Genomic DNA, 19,470 nt, shown 5'->3' on the forward strand with positions numbered 1-19,470 from the left:
GCCGCTGCTTGGCTGTATTTGTGGAAGTCAGCAGGACTTGTGGTGTCTGTGTGGAGTTTAAGATGAACTGGATCTGAACCTGACTAACTGTTACAGGAAGAGTTTGAACCAAACCCAAAACCAGACACCTGACACTTAAGAGGAATAAGCTTTCAATAATAGTACTTTGGCTTTCCTAAAATGTTTAACGATTCAGAATTCTGAATAGTGCACGTTAAGCCTGTATCACTCTCTTATATTAAACCTTTCATTCTTGTTTCACTCACTCCCATTCTTGACTTCAAGCTTCACACATTCAGCCCACACTATTTTAGGTATTAATGCCAGCTGCTCTGAAGGAGGTATGATGGCAGAGCTGAGAGAAGCACAGAGAAACTAAACAGGGCCGGAGGAGAGGTGAGATTAAACGGATTGGGTTACTTCTGTTGAAAAAAGCAAACATGCAGCATTTACAGCCCAGACATTTAACCAACAGAATCAATCATTTGGAAGGTTTATTTTTGTTTTGAGTCACTATCAGCTTGAAGCACAGCTGCATTATATATCATAAACTTTATATAGCAACATTTTGACAAAGTTGACATGACATTAAGAACATCTACTTTCTTATCTACTTTCAAATCAATGGTAAAAAAATAAAAATCAAAAACCAAGCAGTTAAATGTATTAGGGATTACTTTCAAATTGTAATCCTTTGCACTGCTTTACTAAAAAGTATTACTAAGTAATGTGTTGCATTTATGTATATATTTGTGGCAAATATGCAGCTGACCTTAATTAGTTAAAGGTGCAATTAGGTGATCTGGCTTTTATACAATAATGAGTATCACATCTTTACAGTCAGGTGCGTTTCATCTAAACCGCGGCCATCCTTTTTAATCAACTACAACTGAACATTAATACTGTAATAATGCTCCACTTAACTAGTATTTACTGGTATTTGCACATCCTCCATCCTCCTGCACATCCTCCTGCATTATAAAAGGAAAACTGTCTGACCTTCCAGCGCTGTATCAGTAATAAGAATGAACAAACAATGCTTGTGCAAATGTGACCAAAATAAAACTTGAGGACAATGTAAATATACTCTGCTATACAAACAATAGTAAAAAAACAGGCTTTTATACTGCAAGAGTTTGGTATTTTCTGACTGGAGTGACACAAGGACACTATGGCCAGCAAAACTATATTTACTCAACAGCTTTAACCTGTTTCAGATGGTCTAGATGTCTTTTATGAACTCATGGCTAGTGGGCACAACACAAAGTCTTTGTTATGACTCTAATCACAAACAAGTGTCTACTATCAGCTGCTGGACCTCTGTGTGTATAGAGTGTGTGTGTGTTTGTTATAGGACCACTCAGGAAAAACAGCCTCAGGATCTTCATCTTGGAAAAGGATCACATTGAAATGGAGTTTGTGACCACTAGTAACACTATGGAGCGATAGCTTTGTGAGTGAATCCTCATTTTGTTTGTTCTCATGCTGCTTCACAAAGCTGCACATTCATACAAATGATTTCACACTATTTCACAACTTTGCAGTTGCTTTTTTATAACATAATATCAATATTTCAATTCAATTTTTCACACAGTGAAAATCCTTCTCTGTCACGATAATGATAAAAAATGAACAACAAACTAGTATGAACTTGTAGCATGGCTTCTGTGGACTGAGATTAGAAAACAAATTGCTGGCCACAGAATAAAGTAGACAAACAACTGTGTTATAAGCTGAAGGCTGTTAACAGTGTTTGGAAGACAAAAATCATTATAATAGACATATACCTTCAAAGATGGTCCGCAGGGATGTTAAGTATGTGAAATTTAGTTAATGGCCTTAAACATCCAATAAACATAATTATGATCTTTGAAAGAACAAACAGGACTCTTTTTGCTTAAAGTCTTTTTGGCATGAGCGCACACAAACACACACACAGTACACACAGAGACAAAGAAAAGACACTTTTGTGTCATCTAAAAACACTACACGACAGAGAAACACCCACACACATCTTAGCTGTCCACCCACAGACTGTTCGTTAATGGCCAGACCTCACTGACAAAATAATTCAACAGGATTTCTCCTCCGGTCATTTCAGCAGCAAGTTTCCAGTATCCTGTCGGCTGTAATCTGATTGTCTGAGTCTGTTTTCTGTCCAAGACACATTTTAGGAGAGGACATCAGATTGGAGTTAACACTGTTTGCCTTACTGTTTCCTACACACACAGACAGAAAGCACAAAAAATTCACCAAACACACACTATACACACATTATACACATTCCAACTAAAATTACTACGACTGGAGCAGTATCAGGTCAGCGTGCTTCTTTTCATCAAACCACTTGAATAGAAACACACACACAGGGGAGAGGCACACTGAAACATACACACACGCTCACACACACACACACGCAGAATGACGCACATTCAGCATGAAAGTGTGTATTTATATGCACTGTGCATCTGCATGTAATCACAAGATTTTTAGACAATATCAGAGGGTTCACTCACATGTCTGTGCTGTGACATGTTTTGTATGAATTAATATATCAGCTGTGTGGCGTATTTATCTGTGTGTGTATGTCTGTGGCGGTGAAGTGCTTGTGTTAAAGTTAAACAGTGCAGACGCACGCAGGTCGCCTCCTCCATCATCCACTCTACTCAATGGAGATGAGAGCACCAACGCAACTAAATCACCACTACTAACGTCAACTTAAATAAGCACTGTCATTGTGGTTTTATACATTATCATTCAATTGTAGATTGTAAAGAAAGAAAAAAACACATTTGAAAAAAATCGAAGTTGATCATTATTTCAACACCTCAAATGCATCTAGGCTCACAAAAACATACTAGTCCATGGACAAATGACTTCAGATGACTCATATCTTTAATAGCAACATGAGGTTTACTTTCAAGCCAACATGTGTTTAGTAAGAGCACGTTCTCAGGTTTTTACTGAGGGCTTTAAAAAGGCAATAAATACAAAGGCAATAAAGTTTAAAGTCAGGGACAAAAACACCTGACAGCCTTCTAGTGTCAAAATGTATATATACTTATGGTCAACTTAAGTCTCGTTAACAGAGACCCTTTAATATCACTTTATGTGAAACACTATCTGTGTCATATTACACTTTAGAATGAACAATCTTTACTTGTCATTTTAAGTTTCCCATATACAGATGCAAACTAATACTTTAACTAATACTTTTGTCATTTTCACATGCAATCCGCCTGTTTTCCCGGACTACGTGCAAATCAGTGTCGGTGGATGAAAATGATAGGAAAGCATCACGAGGAGGATTTATATCCACAAGATGAGTACACACAATGCTCCAAAACCAAATAACTGTCTATTCAATTCATGTAGTAAGCCTCCCAGACAATTTTCTGTTCTTGGTTAAATGTTCCATCTGCAGGACATTACAGCTGCTTTGACCATTCAGATTAATTTCTAAAGAAAGGCACAGCATGTTAATCATTTCCACATTAGTGTAAATGATAGATGTGGCCGAAACAGTGCTGCATCTTTTGGGTGACTAATGATTGAAATTTCTAGCATCATCCTCTTAATTGTTCAGCACAACAAAGATGAAAAAATGCAAATAAAAAAGACTTTCCCATAGTCCAAGGACACAGTCCGTCTGTCTCTCTTTGCAGCAAGAGAAAAACGAACCTAGTTTCCCGCCTGAAGCCTTCATTTCTTCTTTAATGGACTTTTACCAGTAAGGACAGGATGACAAACACATACACACACTCTCAGATCCATCACCCTCTAAATCACACTCACTCATTCACTGACTGTCAAAACAAAATTGCCATGCACTCTGCAAAATAAATGGTGTGATGTGAAAATGTGATGTGAAAGGTCGTGTCCATCAATGGTAATACATGTTTTCTAGTTGTAATATTGCACTGTTTCTACTGGCCAACCATGAAAATGCACTTGTTGTCAAGTGGAATTGTGAAAGTTAGCCTTTAGAGCTGGGACAGGAAAAGAAATGAATTTGTCAGCCTCATTGGCCTCAATGTGCTGAATGAAATAGAGAGAAAATGTTTCGGGAAAACTATTATGAATGTGACTGTGCCTCTACTTTTTATTTACCTCAGGGCCATAGATGTCCCATTGACCGATGCAGCTGAACACACTCTGGGGGTGTATCCATAGGAGCTCCCCTGCCGTACGTAACGCTCATCCCCACAGCAGAGTATCACCAGAAATGCCCTCCGAAACGCCCGGTTCAGGAAGGCGTACAGGAAGGGGTTCAGCCCTGAGTTAATATACCCGAGCCACAGCCAGGCTGTCCACAGCTGCCATGGCACTGAGTAGTGGATGAAGGGGTCCACCACATTGGTGATGAAGAACGGTGCCCAACATAGGCAAAAACACCCCATTATAATCGCCAGTGTCTTTGCCGCCTTAGTCTCAACACGCATGCGGCTAGTCCCTATGGGAGTGTGCTCTGAAGAGGAGGAGCCCATTGCTGTCCTAAGGTGGTAGTGCTCCGTTGGATCTGAGCAAGTGGAGGACCTCACAGTGATGATATGAGCTGCCCCACTGATGGGAGCTGAACCTGCACGTTGTAGCGTCTCTATTTGACGTACGTGGGTCATGGCAGTAACATAGATTCGTTGGTAGGCCAGGACCATGAGGGCCAACGGGACGTAGAAAGCCACCGCAGAGCAGATCAGGGCGTAGGGCCGGTTGACCAGAAACACACAGCTTGTGTCATTGGAGCCTCCGGTCATGGCTTGTCTCTCCTCTATCTGGAAAAGACCCAGACACAAAAATAAGATGTGATGAACAAGCAGTACATAATCAGTGACTTTAAATGGCCACTGCTGGTGACCAGTACAGTAGGAATTGCAGTAATTTCAGTGAGTTTTAAACAATGATCTGCATTAGCAACCTGTATTCAACTAAATGTTATCATGATGAATCACGCTTTGAAGTGAGTTCTGTGCTGAAGGGAGCAGTTCAACACTTTGGGAAATACTCTTCTTTGCTTGAATTCCCAGAGTTACAGTCATGTACCTACACATTTGCATAGCTGTTATAATATAATATATAATATATCAAATATACTATAGAGGTGTTAATATGCTTATTTTTGAAACTCTGACAGAGCCAAGCTAGCTGTTTCCAGTGTTTATGCTAAGGTACAGTAATTGCCTCCTGACTTCATCTTCACATTTTATGAAAAGACATGAGTGGTGTCAATCTTTTCATCATCATCAAAGTGTATTTACCAAAATACTAAACCATTCCTTTAAGCAAAGATCTGTGTACAACTTTGTTGCATTGTGAAATAGGTATGATGCTATAATACTGTAATAATAAAGTTCTTTATTTCCTTTTTTGCCCAAAAGACATTTAACCTACATTGCCAGGTTGCCATATCTCTGTCCTCAATTGAAAATAACCAACAATGTAATTGTGATACACATACATTTTAGCCCTTGGTGAGGTAGGTGGACTTTGGTACTAAAAAAATACACTCTGAGCTATCCATAGCAAATAACAGGTAATTCTGTGTAATGTCTATGGAATCCTAACCTACAGTACAAGCATTATCAAGTATCTTTCATACTGTATATTGCATGCTTTAAGTACATTTCAAGGGTATGAGTGCACAGAGTTCAAATCACCATACAACCAGGAGTGGAAAGTCTTTCTCTTTCTTTTGTAAAATGTAGCAGACGGCAGTTTAAACCAAACAGACATACTGTACCATATCATTCAACTCGTGTCACAATTATTAAATTAGTTTGTGTGACTTTGTTACAGCTGGAGTGTGAAGAAGTTTCAAACAGTTCCTTTTGGGGCATAATAGGAGTGCAATGGACATTTTTGGAATATTTCCCCAATTTGAGAGAGACAAATGACCAAAGAAAAGTAAAACATATACAAAACATGCAAAATGGCAAACTAAAACAGTGTGTTTAATTATGAAAATGTATTAATGTGACCTAAATGTGCAGACATAAGTCACTGCACATCCTGTGCAATGTTTCTGAGACAATTTTGACCAAAGGACATTAAGCCAGCTTTTAAAAACAAAAGAATGCTGTTTGGGTGATGTCTTACTGAAAGAAAGAGAAAAGAGCGGTGTATTTTATTAAGTCTGGCTGAATAAATTCATCTATCCCTGTCTGCCTCTGGGATTCCTGCAGCTCATTTCAAGGCAGCTCTGAAATAACCTCACGCCACAACATATCTAAACCAGCAGAAAATGCTTGTTGAAGTGCTGCCGTTGCTCGCAGCAAAAGAGCCTCCACAAGGACTGAAATTGTTTTGTGATCACTGCATTACCGTGTCATTGTTCAAGAGATTGAAAATGTTATTAGAAAGAGAGAATATTAGCTTGGAAAGGTTTATGCTGCATTTGCCCTCTCAGAAAGAACATCTCTCTCTTTAGGCCTTTGAGGGAGGTATATGGACTCTTCAGTGTGATACTTTGTTAAAATATACTGTAGGCTATATTTGGGTTGATGCAGGATTGAAATACATTTTTTAATAATAATTTGTCTCAGAGTTCATTATTGTGTCCTTGGTTTCTGATCTTTGTTGCTGAGGACTCACTATGTCCTCGATGCCGATGGCGTTCCAGCTTTGCATGATGGGTAGGAAGGAGATGAATGTGGGGATGACCCAGCAGCCACTGAGCATCACTGCCACTCGGACAGGGGTCATCTTGTGCCTGTAGACCAGTGGCTGGCAGCAGATAGCATAATACCTGAAATAATACAAATGTGCACACACACACACACACTCAATATTTTTTGGAGTGATAACCATCAGTTATTCGAAATACTGTAAATAAAGGAATCCAACACTGTCCTGCCCAACCTGTTAATTCAAGATGATAAAAAAACAAAACTGAACAAAATTTAACTTTATTTTATAAATCTTTTATTGAAAGTATCCATTGTAATTGTATTGTATACTGGTGTGGACATTCCAATATCACTCACAACAACAAATTAAGAAAATTGTGAAGACCTATGGGAAACTCATGGGGGAGCAGCAGGCTGACCTGCACCACGTGTACCTGACCAGGCTTACTTGGAAAGCAGAAAAGGTTTGCATGGATACATCCCATCCACTTAGATATAGATACCCCAAGATCAGAACTAAATGAGCACTTAGTCCAATGGAAATAACTAAATTAAACAAGATGCAGTAACCATGGAAAGTCTGGGGAAATATATGGACTAGGGGATGTAAAATACATGGATACATAGGTTTCAGGTCTCAGAATTAGATATGCACATCTCTCACATCCTCATACATACACCTTACTAAACAAACCTGTCCAGTGCAATGCAGCAGAGGTGCAGTATGGATGCTGTAGTCAACAGGACATCCAGAGATGTACGAACCAAGCAGAAGATCTCTCCGTATCGCCACTGACCAGTTGTCAGCTCAATCGCAGCGAAAGGCATAACCACCAGCGCAACTAACAAGTCAGCAAAAGCCAGTGATACAATGAAGTAGTTGGTCTTCTTCTTCCTGGGAGAGGAGAGGAAACAACATCAAAAAATTATCCCTAAAATCATCTCTCTATCATTGTCTAGTTTTGAATTTATAAAACTGACAAAAGAGTGAAAATACCTTGAAAACTGTTTTTCCAAGTAAATGCATACCTCAGAAATAAAAGGTCCAGAGTGCTTGGAAGTTCAAACATGTGTGATCAAGGTGCTTTTTGGTAGGGCACACAAAATGTCAAAAAAGAAGAAAGGCCCAGGGCACTCTTCTGACAAAAAGATCAAAAACCTTTATTCAGGTGGCTATTTCATAATGAAATTCTTAAAAAATATTCACAATACTTGTACATCATAAATAGGGCGTGGTTACGCATAGTCGTACAACTAATGTAGCCCTCAGCACATAGTTTCCCTTTTTTGTAGATACAAGATCATTGCAAACGGCTGAACAGAAAGCCAATGAACTCACAGGTGACAAACGCAAAGTATAACCACTAGATAGCTCTACAAAATGTATAAAACGAAGGAAAAGATAATTGGTAAAAATAATGACAACAAGATAAGAAAAAAATTGATTGTACAGACGTTGTACAGACGACAAGACAAAAACAATATATATATCCATCTATATCAGATTAGGCATCAGATCACGTGCATCGGAACAACTACAAAACTCTATAAAAAAGAACTGGAATCAATTTCTGATAGAAAATCACAAATCTCTCCAATGAATGATGACCATCACAAATGGCCATTTAAAAAAAACAACTCAAACAGGATGTTGAGGAACTTACAAATTAGGTGAAAGAGAACTGAACATGACTACAAAGAGGGCAATGGTTTACAGGTGGACCAGAACAAGTTACTGGGACACACAACAACAGAGATCTGTGTCTTTCAACTTCACCAGCAAAGATGAAGAATCCACCCCTAATCACTTCTTCCTCCTCAGCTGTCTCAACAACATCTGATTTTTGGACAAATGGCCTAAACCCACAAGATCTATTATAAAAATAACAAAAGAAGAAAATAACCCCTAACCCCAGATTGTGTCAGTCAACAGGACTCTCTTTTTCCCGAATTACTACACAAATGAGTTTAATACCAAGGTGGATCTATTTAGACTGTATCACAGACTCCAACTGAAAGTTTGTTACTACCAAATCACCAATTACCAAAATCACCAAATGTCTTTCCATGCCCAAGTTTTCTTTTCAGTCTCATTTTATGCCACCAGCATCAAATGTCATTCTGAGTGCCTATAACAAAAAACGTGGACTTTGACATTGAGAATTTGTTCTCAACACCTGATAAGACTGTTAGAGAGAATTTCACTAAATCCCCAAAAAGGCCTTTGATTGTCTAGGCAAGAATGAGTCATCTACCATAAAACCAGCTGACAAGGGAGGAGCAGTATTCGTAATGAATAAGGACAAATATGTTGAAGAAGACTTCAGCAATTGGATAACCCAGAATGTTATCATAAACTTTACTCAAACCCATTTTGCAACACACAGGAGAGAGAGAGAGAGAGAGAGAGAGAGAGAGAGAGAGAGAGAGAGAGAGAGAGAGAGAGAGAGAGAGAGAGAGAGAGAGAGAGAGAGAGAGAGAGAGAGAGAGAGAGAGAGAGAAAGAGAGAGAATGAGTGGATTACTAAACAAGAGCATAACTTCTTGTGGTGTGCACATTCTAGGGATACCCCCTTTTTAAATGCTCCCCAAGGTCCATAACAATCTTGAATCTCCTCCAAAGAGGTCTATTATTTAATCTAATAGATCCTTTACATAGCCTGCCTCTCAGTTTGTGGACTTTCATATTACGCCTTTGGCTTAACAACTGCCTTCATACAATCAGGACACTACTCCTGTTGTAAAGGTCCTACATGAAATGAGAATTCCTGCTAATTGTCTCTTATAAACTTTGAATGTGGAGTCCTTATACACTAATATTGTCCTTAGTAATGGCATAAAAGCTCAGCAACACTTCCTAAGGAACAGGCGTACAGACATTTTGCCTCCTTCTGAGTTCATTCCTCAGCTTACACAATGGACTTTTAAAAATAACTTATTTATTTTTTGAGATACTGTATACTCAGGATTGGGTTACAGCTATGGGGGCTTGTTTGCTCTGAATTATTTTAACCTTTTTTTTAGGTTTAAGGGAAAAGGATTACATTTATCATAACAATTATAGTGACAAGATAAAATGTTGGGGGTGGTACATGGACGACACACTATTGTTCTGGACTGGTTCTGAGGAAGAACTTCTAATGTTTTGTGATTTTTTTGAACACTAAAAACAGAAACATAATTGTGTATTGGATATTTTAAAAGCAATATTCATTAGAGAATGGCCAGCTTCACACTACAAGGAAGGAAGGCAAACGACAAAAATACTGTGGTGAAAGTGGGTGGTTTCCATTCTAATTGGCTTAAAGACAACATACCTTTGGGCCATTTCCAACATCTTCGATGTTCTTGTGACACAGATCAAGAGTTTGAAAAGCAAGCTATAATCTTGTCAGTCCGTTGTCAAACCGAGAGGCTATAAAACAAAAACTGTCCAGGATGTTTACAGAATACTTCAGTCTAAATTTAGGCCTCTTTAAGAAAAAGAAAATGAAATCCTCAGGACAAGAGCAGCTTTACTCTGTCACAGGATACAGTTCTCTAGCAAATCCCATAAAAAGGATAATACACTTACACAGAATCTCATTAAAAATGACCTTATTCTGAGGTAAGTTTTTCCTGCCCCTCCTTACATTACAGGACAGGTTAGTGTCAAGCCATTTCCCTCAATATTGGAAAAAATTGTTTCAAAAGCTACATTTGACAGTGCCTTCAATGGTTGATGAAGCTAGTATAAAGGAATGTATACAAAAATAAGACTTATAAGGTATATGACATCAAAACATTTATCAATTGTAACATTACATTTGTTGTGTATGGTTTACCTTGTGACTGTCCTTGGTTTACCTAGTGTTCATACATGTGTCACCTGTGAATTCATTGGCTTTCCGTTCAGGTATTTACAAACATCTTGTATCTACAGAAGGTGAAACTGTGTGCTGAGGGCTACATCCTAAAGAAGGCCGTTTGTGCCACTATGCATGGGTTGTAACCCAGCTCTATTTTAACATGTATTGTTGATAGTTTTTTAAGAATTTCACCATGAAACAGCCATCTGAATAAATGCTTTAAAACTTCTTGCCAGAAGAGTGCCCTGGACCTATCTTCTTTTTTAAATGTATACCTTTTTAACTTTCTATCTGATGTGTGTTTGTTTGCAGGATTTGACAAAAAAGTTGAGAGATATTCAATACCTTTTTAAAACCTTTCAGGTATAAATAACTATTTTTCAAGTCCTTATTTTTGGGGTTAAAGATGTTGACATTTGCTCAGTGTATTCCAAAGTTACTAAATTCACCATCTCTAAAATATGTGTTGTGTTCTGTTAATAGTTTTTCCAATACCGACTTTACATCATTCTCCAGCAATACAAAAACATAGAACATAGAACAAAAACATCAACTGCAATGCGATTTCAAATGCTGGTTTCATTTAGACATAGCGGTACAGCCAAGTGAAATATTAGGTCAAACCTGATTTGCCAGATTTACTATGTGTGACAGTCTGAGACAGTTTTACCTATTTTATATTTCTGCCTGAGGCATTTTCTGTATGTTGTTTCCCAGACTGCCTGACATGAACATGTTGTTTTCTGTATAAATAACAGGGAGCAAATGCTATAACTCTGGCCTTGTTCCTTTGTATGGTATGCTTGTCAAATCTGACTTTAACGTCAACGATTTTCTTTACCTTTTAATATCAATTTCTTATCTGGCAATTAATGATTTCCATTTATTTTAGTCCAATATCATAATCAGTCTGACAGACTTGAAGTTTGATTGAGATGGGTAATCCATGGCAGTTAACATGTAGTTGCCTTGATTTAAGTTTATGGTGGGTGTGTTTTGTACAAATTCTGATGACTACAGATGGACTCATGTTTAAGCCAGACTGGACTACTGTTACCAGTGTTGAAAAAGACAACAGGCTCACCGTAGATGTCGGTCCTTGCAGAGTGCCACCATGACCAGCAGATTTCCAAACACTGTCATGATGATGATGATGGAGAGGAAGATGGTGAGAACAATTGTCTCTAGCAAGCTCAGTAATTCCTGCTGGTGCTGTTGCTCCTGTTGTTGATTGCCTGTGTTTATTACGTCATCCAACAAACTGCAAAAGAATAAAAAACAGAGACCCACAACTTTGTCACTTAGCATTCTGAAACTTTTATATGAGCATGTTCTGATCTTCCTCTTTATGCACGTATTGTTAGGTTGGTTGAGGCGTAGTTTTTCTCTATTGAGAGATGATGTCAGCTGTGATGCTGGACTTTGTGGCAGTACTTATGTGCGTTACATTTTTTAAATGAGCTTTTCTATTTACTCATTTATTTTTGCATTTTAGCTTTTAATTGACAGGAAATAAGCAGAGAGAGCAAGTGGGATGCAACACAACTCCCCAACTGAAATCAAACTACAAATGTTGTGATTACGTGGTATGTATCTTAAACATAAGGCTACCTGTGCCCTGTATTCAAATAAATGTCAATTTAACCATATTTCTTCTGACCAGTCACAGCATTTCCAATGAGATTACAGCTGACCAAGAAGCTCATAAACTTGTGTCTCTGGGTTTCCGAAGATTTGATCACAGACTTAAAATTAGGTGTGCTTTACTTCAGCAAGAATTTAATTGTACTTTCTCATAAATCATACAAAGACATATCAGTGTTGAGCTAAGCTGTTGGCACAGAGTCTGCACAATGCTGTGTGGTGATCTTAGCCAAGGCCGCTTGTCACATGTGGTTGGCTTAAGACTTTTCTACTTAATCTGATTGTAGGTTTGAATTTGTTTGCAAAACTACCCTCAAACCTTAATAGGCAATTATTAGTAAATATTAATTCAAGTGAAATAAAACCAGTTACAAAGTTCATTGTTAATTTAAGGTCGGGATTACAGTGAATACCTATTTACTTTTTAAAGAGCAATAATGCTGAAATGAAGCAAGTTTTAAAGAGCAGGGATTGGACAAAACATGCTTAGTTGATCAGTTGATTTAGGATGAGCTTCATTGAAACAGAGTTCGTATTTATGACTTACAGTCGTGGTGATGCTGTGGCCATCACTGGTCATCTGCATTGAGGTCAGCAGAGGAGAGCCCTCATCACCCCATGTTCTTGCCCTGTTGAGACACACGCACGCACGCACGCACGCACGCACGCACGCACGCACGCACGCACGCACACACGCACACACACACACACACACACACACACACACACAGACACACACACACTCACTATGTAATTGCCATGTTTCTTGCAGTAAGTTTTTCTGAAAATAGTAGCCAGCTTATGTGAGCAAACAGCTGGATTTCTACTTGTTTGTCCATCTCACAACCGCATTAAGGCACCAAAAACGTGATATTTGCTCCTAAGATAAGTTACTGGATCACAGCTTGAAAGTTTTATATTTATAAGGCAAATAGGCTGCAACAGGCAGCAGCTGTCTCTGCCAAATTCCATCAGGATGTTAGTTTGTCTTTGTAATGCAATACTAATACCATGCTTTAGTGAATACCACAAGGGAAATTCTCCTTTCTTATTCCCTTGTCCAGGGAGGTCAAAGGTCAAATATCACCGCCTGAACAGCATGTCTGGGGCTAGTAGAGATTCAGCATATCCTGGTTTTCCCTGTGAAAGGGCAGTCTGTCTGACCCCCGCAGCCCTTATTTAACCTTGTAAATAAGGGTAGCATATAGATTTTGCCAACAGCAGCCTGAGGTAAAAAGAAAACAATTAGTTTACCAACAGATGAGGGGGGTTAAAGCACTATCTCACTGTCCACATGGACTATATGTTACCTTCTTTTATCTATCAAATCAAAAAATGGTGATTCTGATCACTATAGAGCCTCTTATGTCTTGTTAAAGAATTCCATGGAAATGACAAAATAGAGAAAACAAACACATTGTGTCCACAAGAATTTATATTATCAACATCTTCCATTGCATGTCTTGGTACAGTAGCAGGTTTGACATTTTTTATTCTATTAAGAAGATGTTACTGCTAAGGGGTGTAATTTTTCAATGGTTCAACCTCGTCCCTCCTCTTCTTTACTTGACCCCATCACTTCTGTCATTATAGGTCTGAATAACAAGAAGTTAATTCCAGTCTTCAAAATGTCAATATTTTGAATGTCTAGTGTTACATTGATGTGTTTTTTTAAATGAATTTCCTTTGTTATCCTGTTACCACTCTATCTGGTGTCGGTAACATTGTGTGGTTGACAGGTCAAAATCGATCGGTTTTAAAGGAAATGACAAAAAAGGTTTGAGGTCAGAGTCATTTTACAGTTAGTATCTGTTCTTGAGGTACATGAGAGGGCCTTTTATCGGTACAGTTGGAGATGCCTTATCAGCTTTAAGCACCTATTATAACATCTATTGCGTCTCTGCTTTTTTTATGACCGCTGTCTTGTCTTATCGCACTGGAAGGTCAATATCATCTCTGGCAAACTGTGACAGCCGGCGATGCTGTTAACAACACTTACTTCCTGTAGACAGAACATCATTTACAGTATGTAATCCGATATTTCTCAATTCTATGATCTGGTGCCATCAGTGCAGCCTGACGCTTTTTTATTCTGTCCATGTTTCCTATGTAAGCATAGTTAATAGACTGAATCTTGTCATGAAAACAGTGAACTTCAGACTAACTCTATTCAGAATAAAGACATATAATGCATTGGTCCGTAAAACTGGCCTTGATGGGTTTGCTGGCCCCCAGGAGCCAAAAGGGACCAGCAGCTTTTCCAGCTCTGACTTGTGCAGTTTGTGTTTTAGACACATACATAATAACATTCATGGGGTTGTGAAAATATACATTCTTTTACATTTGACCTTACTTTGCCCCCCCCCCCCTTGAGTCTGCACCAAAAATACTGAAAAATCAAACTGAAATCAAAACAGAAGTGACAAGAATGTGACAGAGTGTGTTTGCTTTTCTATAAACGGCTCCGCTTCCTTGAAGGGAGAATAGAAGGGAGATAACACAACCCAGAGAGATTACACCAAAGCCTCACTGTTGAAATACTTACATGCCATCTGTACTTACAAGGGCCTGTAAGACACTATGTTCTTTTTCCGAACACATGAAGACCACGGGCAAATTACAAAATGATGTGGCCCCTGGGCATAGATGCATTAAAGCTCCCTTGCCACCACGGTCTCTGGTGGTCAAGTATCCCTAAAGTTCTTTTATGGTTTTTTAATCCAATGATTCCTAAACGTGTACTCCAGGAGGTAATTTTGTAAAACAAAAAAAAATCCACATTAAACATCTTCATGTTTTAGAGCAGCAGCTTAAGTCCTCAGTCAACGTTTGCCTACCCCGGAATGCCTTCATGAACAGTGTTAAGTGTAGGTCAACAATGTTTCGGCAGCGTTCAGAACCCAATACACAGTCACTGTAGTTACTGTTGTTAAAATAGACTTCAAAACTAAAACAAACACTTTGGGTTGTGAAACATGAGCTAATGATAAATAGTTATTCAAACCTGCTTCAGATATCTGCTTCGGTCACACCAAGAGGTGCAAATGCAAACTTCAGACAGCACTCGGAAGTTTGCCAGACAAAAAAGGGTTTGGAAACACCATCGTAATCTGACTTAGGGGTTCAGTCTGCTTTAAACAAATTTGGTCTATACTAAGTATTATCCAACCTAGTCTAAAGACAGAGGACAAGAGTTTATACTTGGGCTAAATGGCCACATGATACACAATGTAAGGTACACATGGGAATAATGGTGCACAATTTTGAGGGCATTCATGGTGTCACACACACAATTGTGCACATGAAAAGTGACAGAATCAATTTTTGTCAAACTCTACTTTCTAATAAAATGTGTACTGTGGCCATGATCGTCAGTTTCAGATGCTATTAAGACAATCCAACAAGAGGGTGCCCTGACCCCTTGCACCCCTGGACCTGTCCCTGCCAGGCCTGCTCTGTAATCCATTCATGACACAAGGACACTAATTATGCACACATAGTAAATAAAATCAAATGTCGAGTTGCTGACACAATAATTCAGCTCAACAATGGTGCACAGATTGGATGGTTTTCATATTTCCATTCTCATTACAACATCCAATTTTCAATAACACACCAAAAAATTACTGATTACTGTTTGCATCTTAAATGGTCCGCAGAGGAAACTGTAATCAGCATGATCCTCTTGCGCACACACACACACACACACACACACACACACACACACACACACACACACACACACACACACACACACACACACACACACACACACACACACACACACACACACACACACACAAAAGCACACAGAAATCATCATTGGACAACAAAACTAACACTACCCACTCCCCCTACTCGCCACTCACTCGGTTACTCACACATCGGACTGAGAAAGGAATGAGGAATGAGAAAATATTTGCTCAATCTGAATTTGAACGATCAGAAAAAAAGAAAAGGGAAAGAAAGAAGGGGTGAGAACGGAGAGGAGCCATATTTCTGACAAGTTACTGCGGGATCTCCTGTGTGATGTGCGTACAGGGAGGCGTGTTTTCACAGCTCACTGTGTCTATTTCACATGAGACTGACACGGAGCTGAACTGAACTGAGAGAACTCTGGACAGCAGGGGAAAGGAGAGAATAGGCTGCTTTTTTGGCAGTTATTTATATTTCCTGCATAGCCTAAAGTACATTTGTTATTAGTAATTGTTAATACTGATCAAACTGTGTCTTGTGATTTTATTTAGTTTTTATCATAACCCATAGTCATTGTTATTGATTATGTTTAATGCCCTTAATTGAATAGCATTACCCTAAATGAAAAAAGTCAAAGAGAGAATCAAACACACAGGTTAAGTTTTTTTCTCATGCTGCTCTGAAAGAAGATATAATCTCACTGGTTTTGTAAACCAAAAACCACTTTCGTTTCATGCTGCCTTTGTGGCACATGGAAGTGCAAAAACTATGCTGCAGTCAACTTGCTGACCATGTCATTATAAACATTATATTAAGTTTTTCATAGCTGTCTTAATTGTTTGCCACATTATAGCACCATAGCTCTAGAGATACCAAAGTCATCTGTTAGTTGGTCAACCACTTTGGTCCAGAAACATCTCAACAACTATCGAATGGATTTTGTAGAGACATTCATGGCCTTCAGAGGGTGAATCCTACTGAGATTGGTAAATCTCCTAACTTTTCTAGTCCTTCCAGAAGGTTGACGTTTTCATTTTTTAGTGACATGTCTCATCAGCTATTGGATGGGTTGATATTTGGTACACATATCCATGGTGTCATGAGGAAATATCCTGGTGACTTTTCCTCTTATATCATGAGGCTGACATTTGTGGTTTTAAGTGAGGTGTCTCAACCACTGTTCGGTGGATTGCTGTAAAATGTTTTGCAAATATTGATGCCACTTTCAGGATGAGTTGTTATCACTTTGGAGATCCCTTACTATTTCATCTTGTGCTATCATCAGGCCATAACTCAAATTTTCCCAATAGTAGCTAATGACGGATCCCATCAGACTACTTGTAGTTTGTATTTGGTGCTAAATGGTAAAGCATGCTAAAGCAGTAAACTGTGTTAAACATGCTAACCGTTATGTCCACTACCTACTAGCAATTTCACTGTAAGCATGCTGTAAGTCATGCAAACGCTAACAGAAGAGATCAGTTCAAGTCACATACAATGTTGACAACTTCTTGTAGAATAAACCTAAACGGAATATATATTATATTTCATAGATAGATAAATAGATATGGACTGACTGATAACAGCTAAAACACAGACAGATGTAGGAGGACTGACTCATCTGATGTGAGCTGTAATTAGAAGATGCTCACTCACCATCTGGGAAAGTTCCTGATTTACTGGGCTGCACAACCTGCGTACCTGACAGACGCCTGAAAAACTGACTGATTCAAGACATCCTTGGAGAGATTTAGTTTTCTCTTGATGCTGTCCCATCCAATCTGACAGTGGAAGATGCAGCTGTTGAGATCAGATTTGCCTTCCTTTCAAGAGCAATAATGTCACTCACTCTCTGTTGATAGTCATTGACAATAGGTGTTGTTAAAAGGTGTAAAGTGGGGTAATTTTCTGTAATAACGTGTGTAAATAACTGTCTTGAACTGCCTTCAGCACTCAATGTGAAGCTTTACCAAAAAAATGGCTGTTACACTTTAAGCCACACACACACTAACCTGCACACTCCCAAGCAAAATGTCAAATTCTTGAAAAATTACAGATCTGTTCAATATCTTGTTTTTTTCCTTGATCATGTCTCCACACAAACACAGACTTACACGCATACAGATATTCCACGCTATATAAACAAAGATTTTACACCATGTGTTGTACTGAAATCCAAACATGTGCAATTTGCAATGTGCTGACTCTTCTTCACAGTGTGCTCAGGAGTGATGCTGAGATCATTTGGACTGAAACAAAGGTCTAAAAGTTGACAATCATATTAACTTGATTAAACAGTAGTGTGTTGTAATGAAAGTATTGCTGTGAACACAACAAATGCAGCAAACAAAATGCTCTTTAAATCTCCGCTCACTTGTTTTGTTGTCAGGTGGGAAGTAAATACTTCTCACATAATCTAACACCTCAGATTGTGAGAGGGCTAAACCGTGTGTGTGTGTGTGTTGGTGTGTGCGTGTACTTGCACATATTTGTTGATTTGTATGTTGAGGGGGAGACTCTGGTCCCGTTGCCAGGAGACTAAGAGGTATCATCCTCTCCAGACTATCCTCCTGTAATTCTAAATGTTTGAATAAGGAAGGTTGACTCCTAAACAAACTACTGCCAGGACAGATGCTCTCACCTGAAGCTGTGAAGTAGCTGCTGATCAGTGTTGATACGCGTTAAAAGGCCGTAGGGCTGAACATTTTTGAAGAAATTTGCCATTTTTGACTGTTATTGCATTGTGGTCTACAAAGTTTTAAAGATATGATTTTCCAATACATTATCACAAAAATATCCTAATGCAGTTGCTTTTTGTATTTTGCATGTACTTTCCATTACTACATAATATTCAAGTTTAGGTTTGACATCACAAATGCTGCTACATGAATTAATAACAGCCACAGTAGTTGGCCAATGATGGTAAAAAACTGTTGGTATTACTGACATCTGACTGACGATGCCGAATACTAATGTGGTTAGCTGTCCACTTTAGCTGTTCACAGACAGGACAGACCGACTCACAGCTCTGAATTCTGTAAGTCTCAATTCAGGCAGGTTTGTTCAATGATGATGGGCCTGATTTACTAAGATCCCAAATAGTGGGTACTAAATTGCGTGCACGGTGCAATAGATTGCGCGTGCCGTTTGCATGCTTTTTGCGGGTGATCTACGAAGAATAATTGCAAAAATGAAAACAGGTGCAACGGGGTGGAGACAGCAGAATTTAAATGAGGGTTTTGCATGTCTTTATGGAGAGTTTGGACGAGCAGAAAGCTGCAAGCGCAAAATGAAATGTGATCAGGTTCTAGTGGAAGAGGTTAACAAATATATTGAGTTATAACAAAAGCAAATATTACCAGAGAAACCGACATATGGGAGATTATTTGTGACGAAGTCAATGCTGTTAGTAAAACCAAAAATATTCCACTCCGAAATTATTAACACAGGTGGAAAAACTCCGTCCTGTGCGTATCCTGTCATTGTGCCTCTGTCTCCTCCTCTCCACAGTGACAAGTCATCTGTGCGCAGTGAGCAGCCGGTTAATACCTGCCCTTCAAAGGTATTATTTATAGACGCAGTTAGCGTTAGAAATAATACCTTCAGTTTGGTAAATCAAAATGCACTTGCTAAATAACATATTTGCATTTGCTCCTCCCT

At 38.7% G+C, this 19,470-nt stretch overlaps 1 protein-coding gene across 1 annotated transcript in view; it reads right to left on the minus strand.

Moving 5' to 3' along the window:
* si:dkey-247m21.3 (5-hydroxytryptamine receptor 4) overlaps positions 1 to 19,470 on the minus strand; it is a 49,420-nt gene that overhangs the window by 18,491 nt on the left and 11,459 nt on the right. The window contains exons 2-6 of the mRNA XM_062434048.1: positions 12,662 to 12,743; positions 11,555 to 11,731; positions 7,318 to 7,518; positions 6,589 to 6,742; positions 4,111 to 4,772 (exon numbers count right to left, since the gene is read on the minus strand). Of these exons, the coding sequence (XP_062290032.1) occupies positions 4,111 to 4,772; positions 6,589 to 6,742; positions 7,318 to 7,518; positions 11,555 to 11,731; positions 12,662 to 12,684 (1,217 nt within the window). The 5' untranslated portion in view covers positions 12,685 to 12,743. The remainder of the gene's footprint in view (positions 1 to 4,110; positions 4,773 to 6,588; positions 6,743 to 7,317; positions 7,519 to 11,554; positions 11,732 to 12,661; positions 12,744 to 19,470) is intronic.

Source organism: Scomber scombrus, chromosome 15 (assembly GCF_963691925.1).
Source record: "Scomber scombrus chromosome 15, fScoSco1.1, whole genome shotgun sequence".
Classification (NCBI taxonomy): domain Eukaryota; kingdom Metazoa; phylum Chordata; class Actinopteri; order Scombriformes; family Scombridae; genus Scomber; species Scomber scombrus.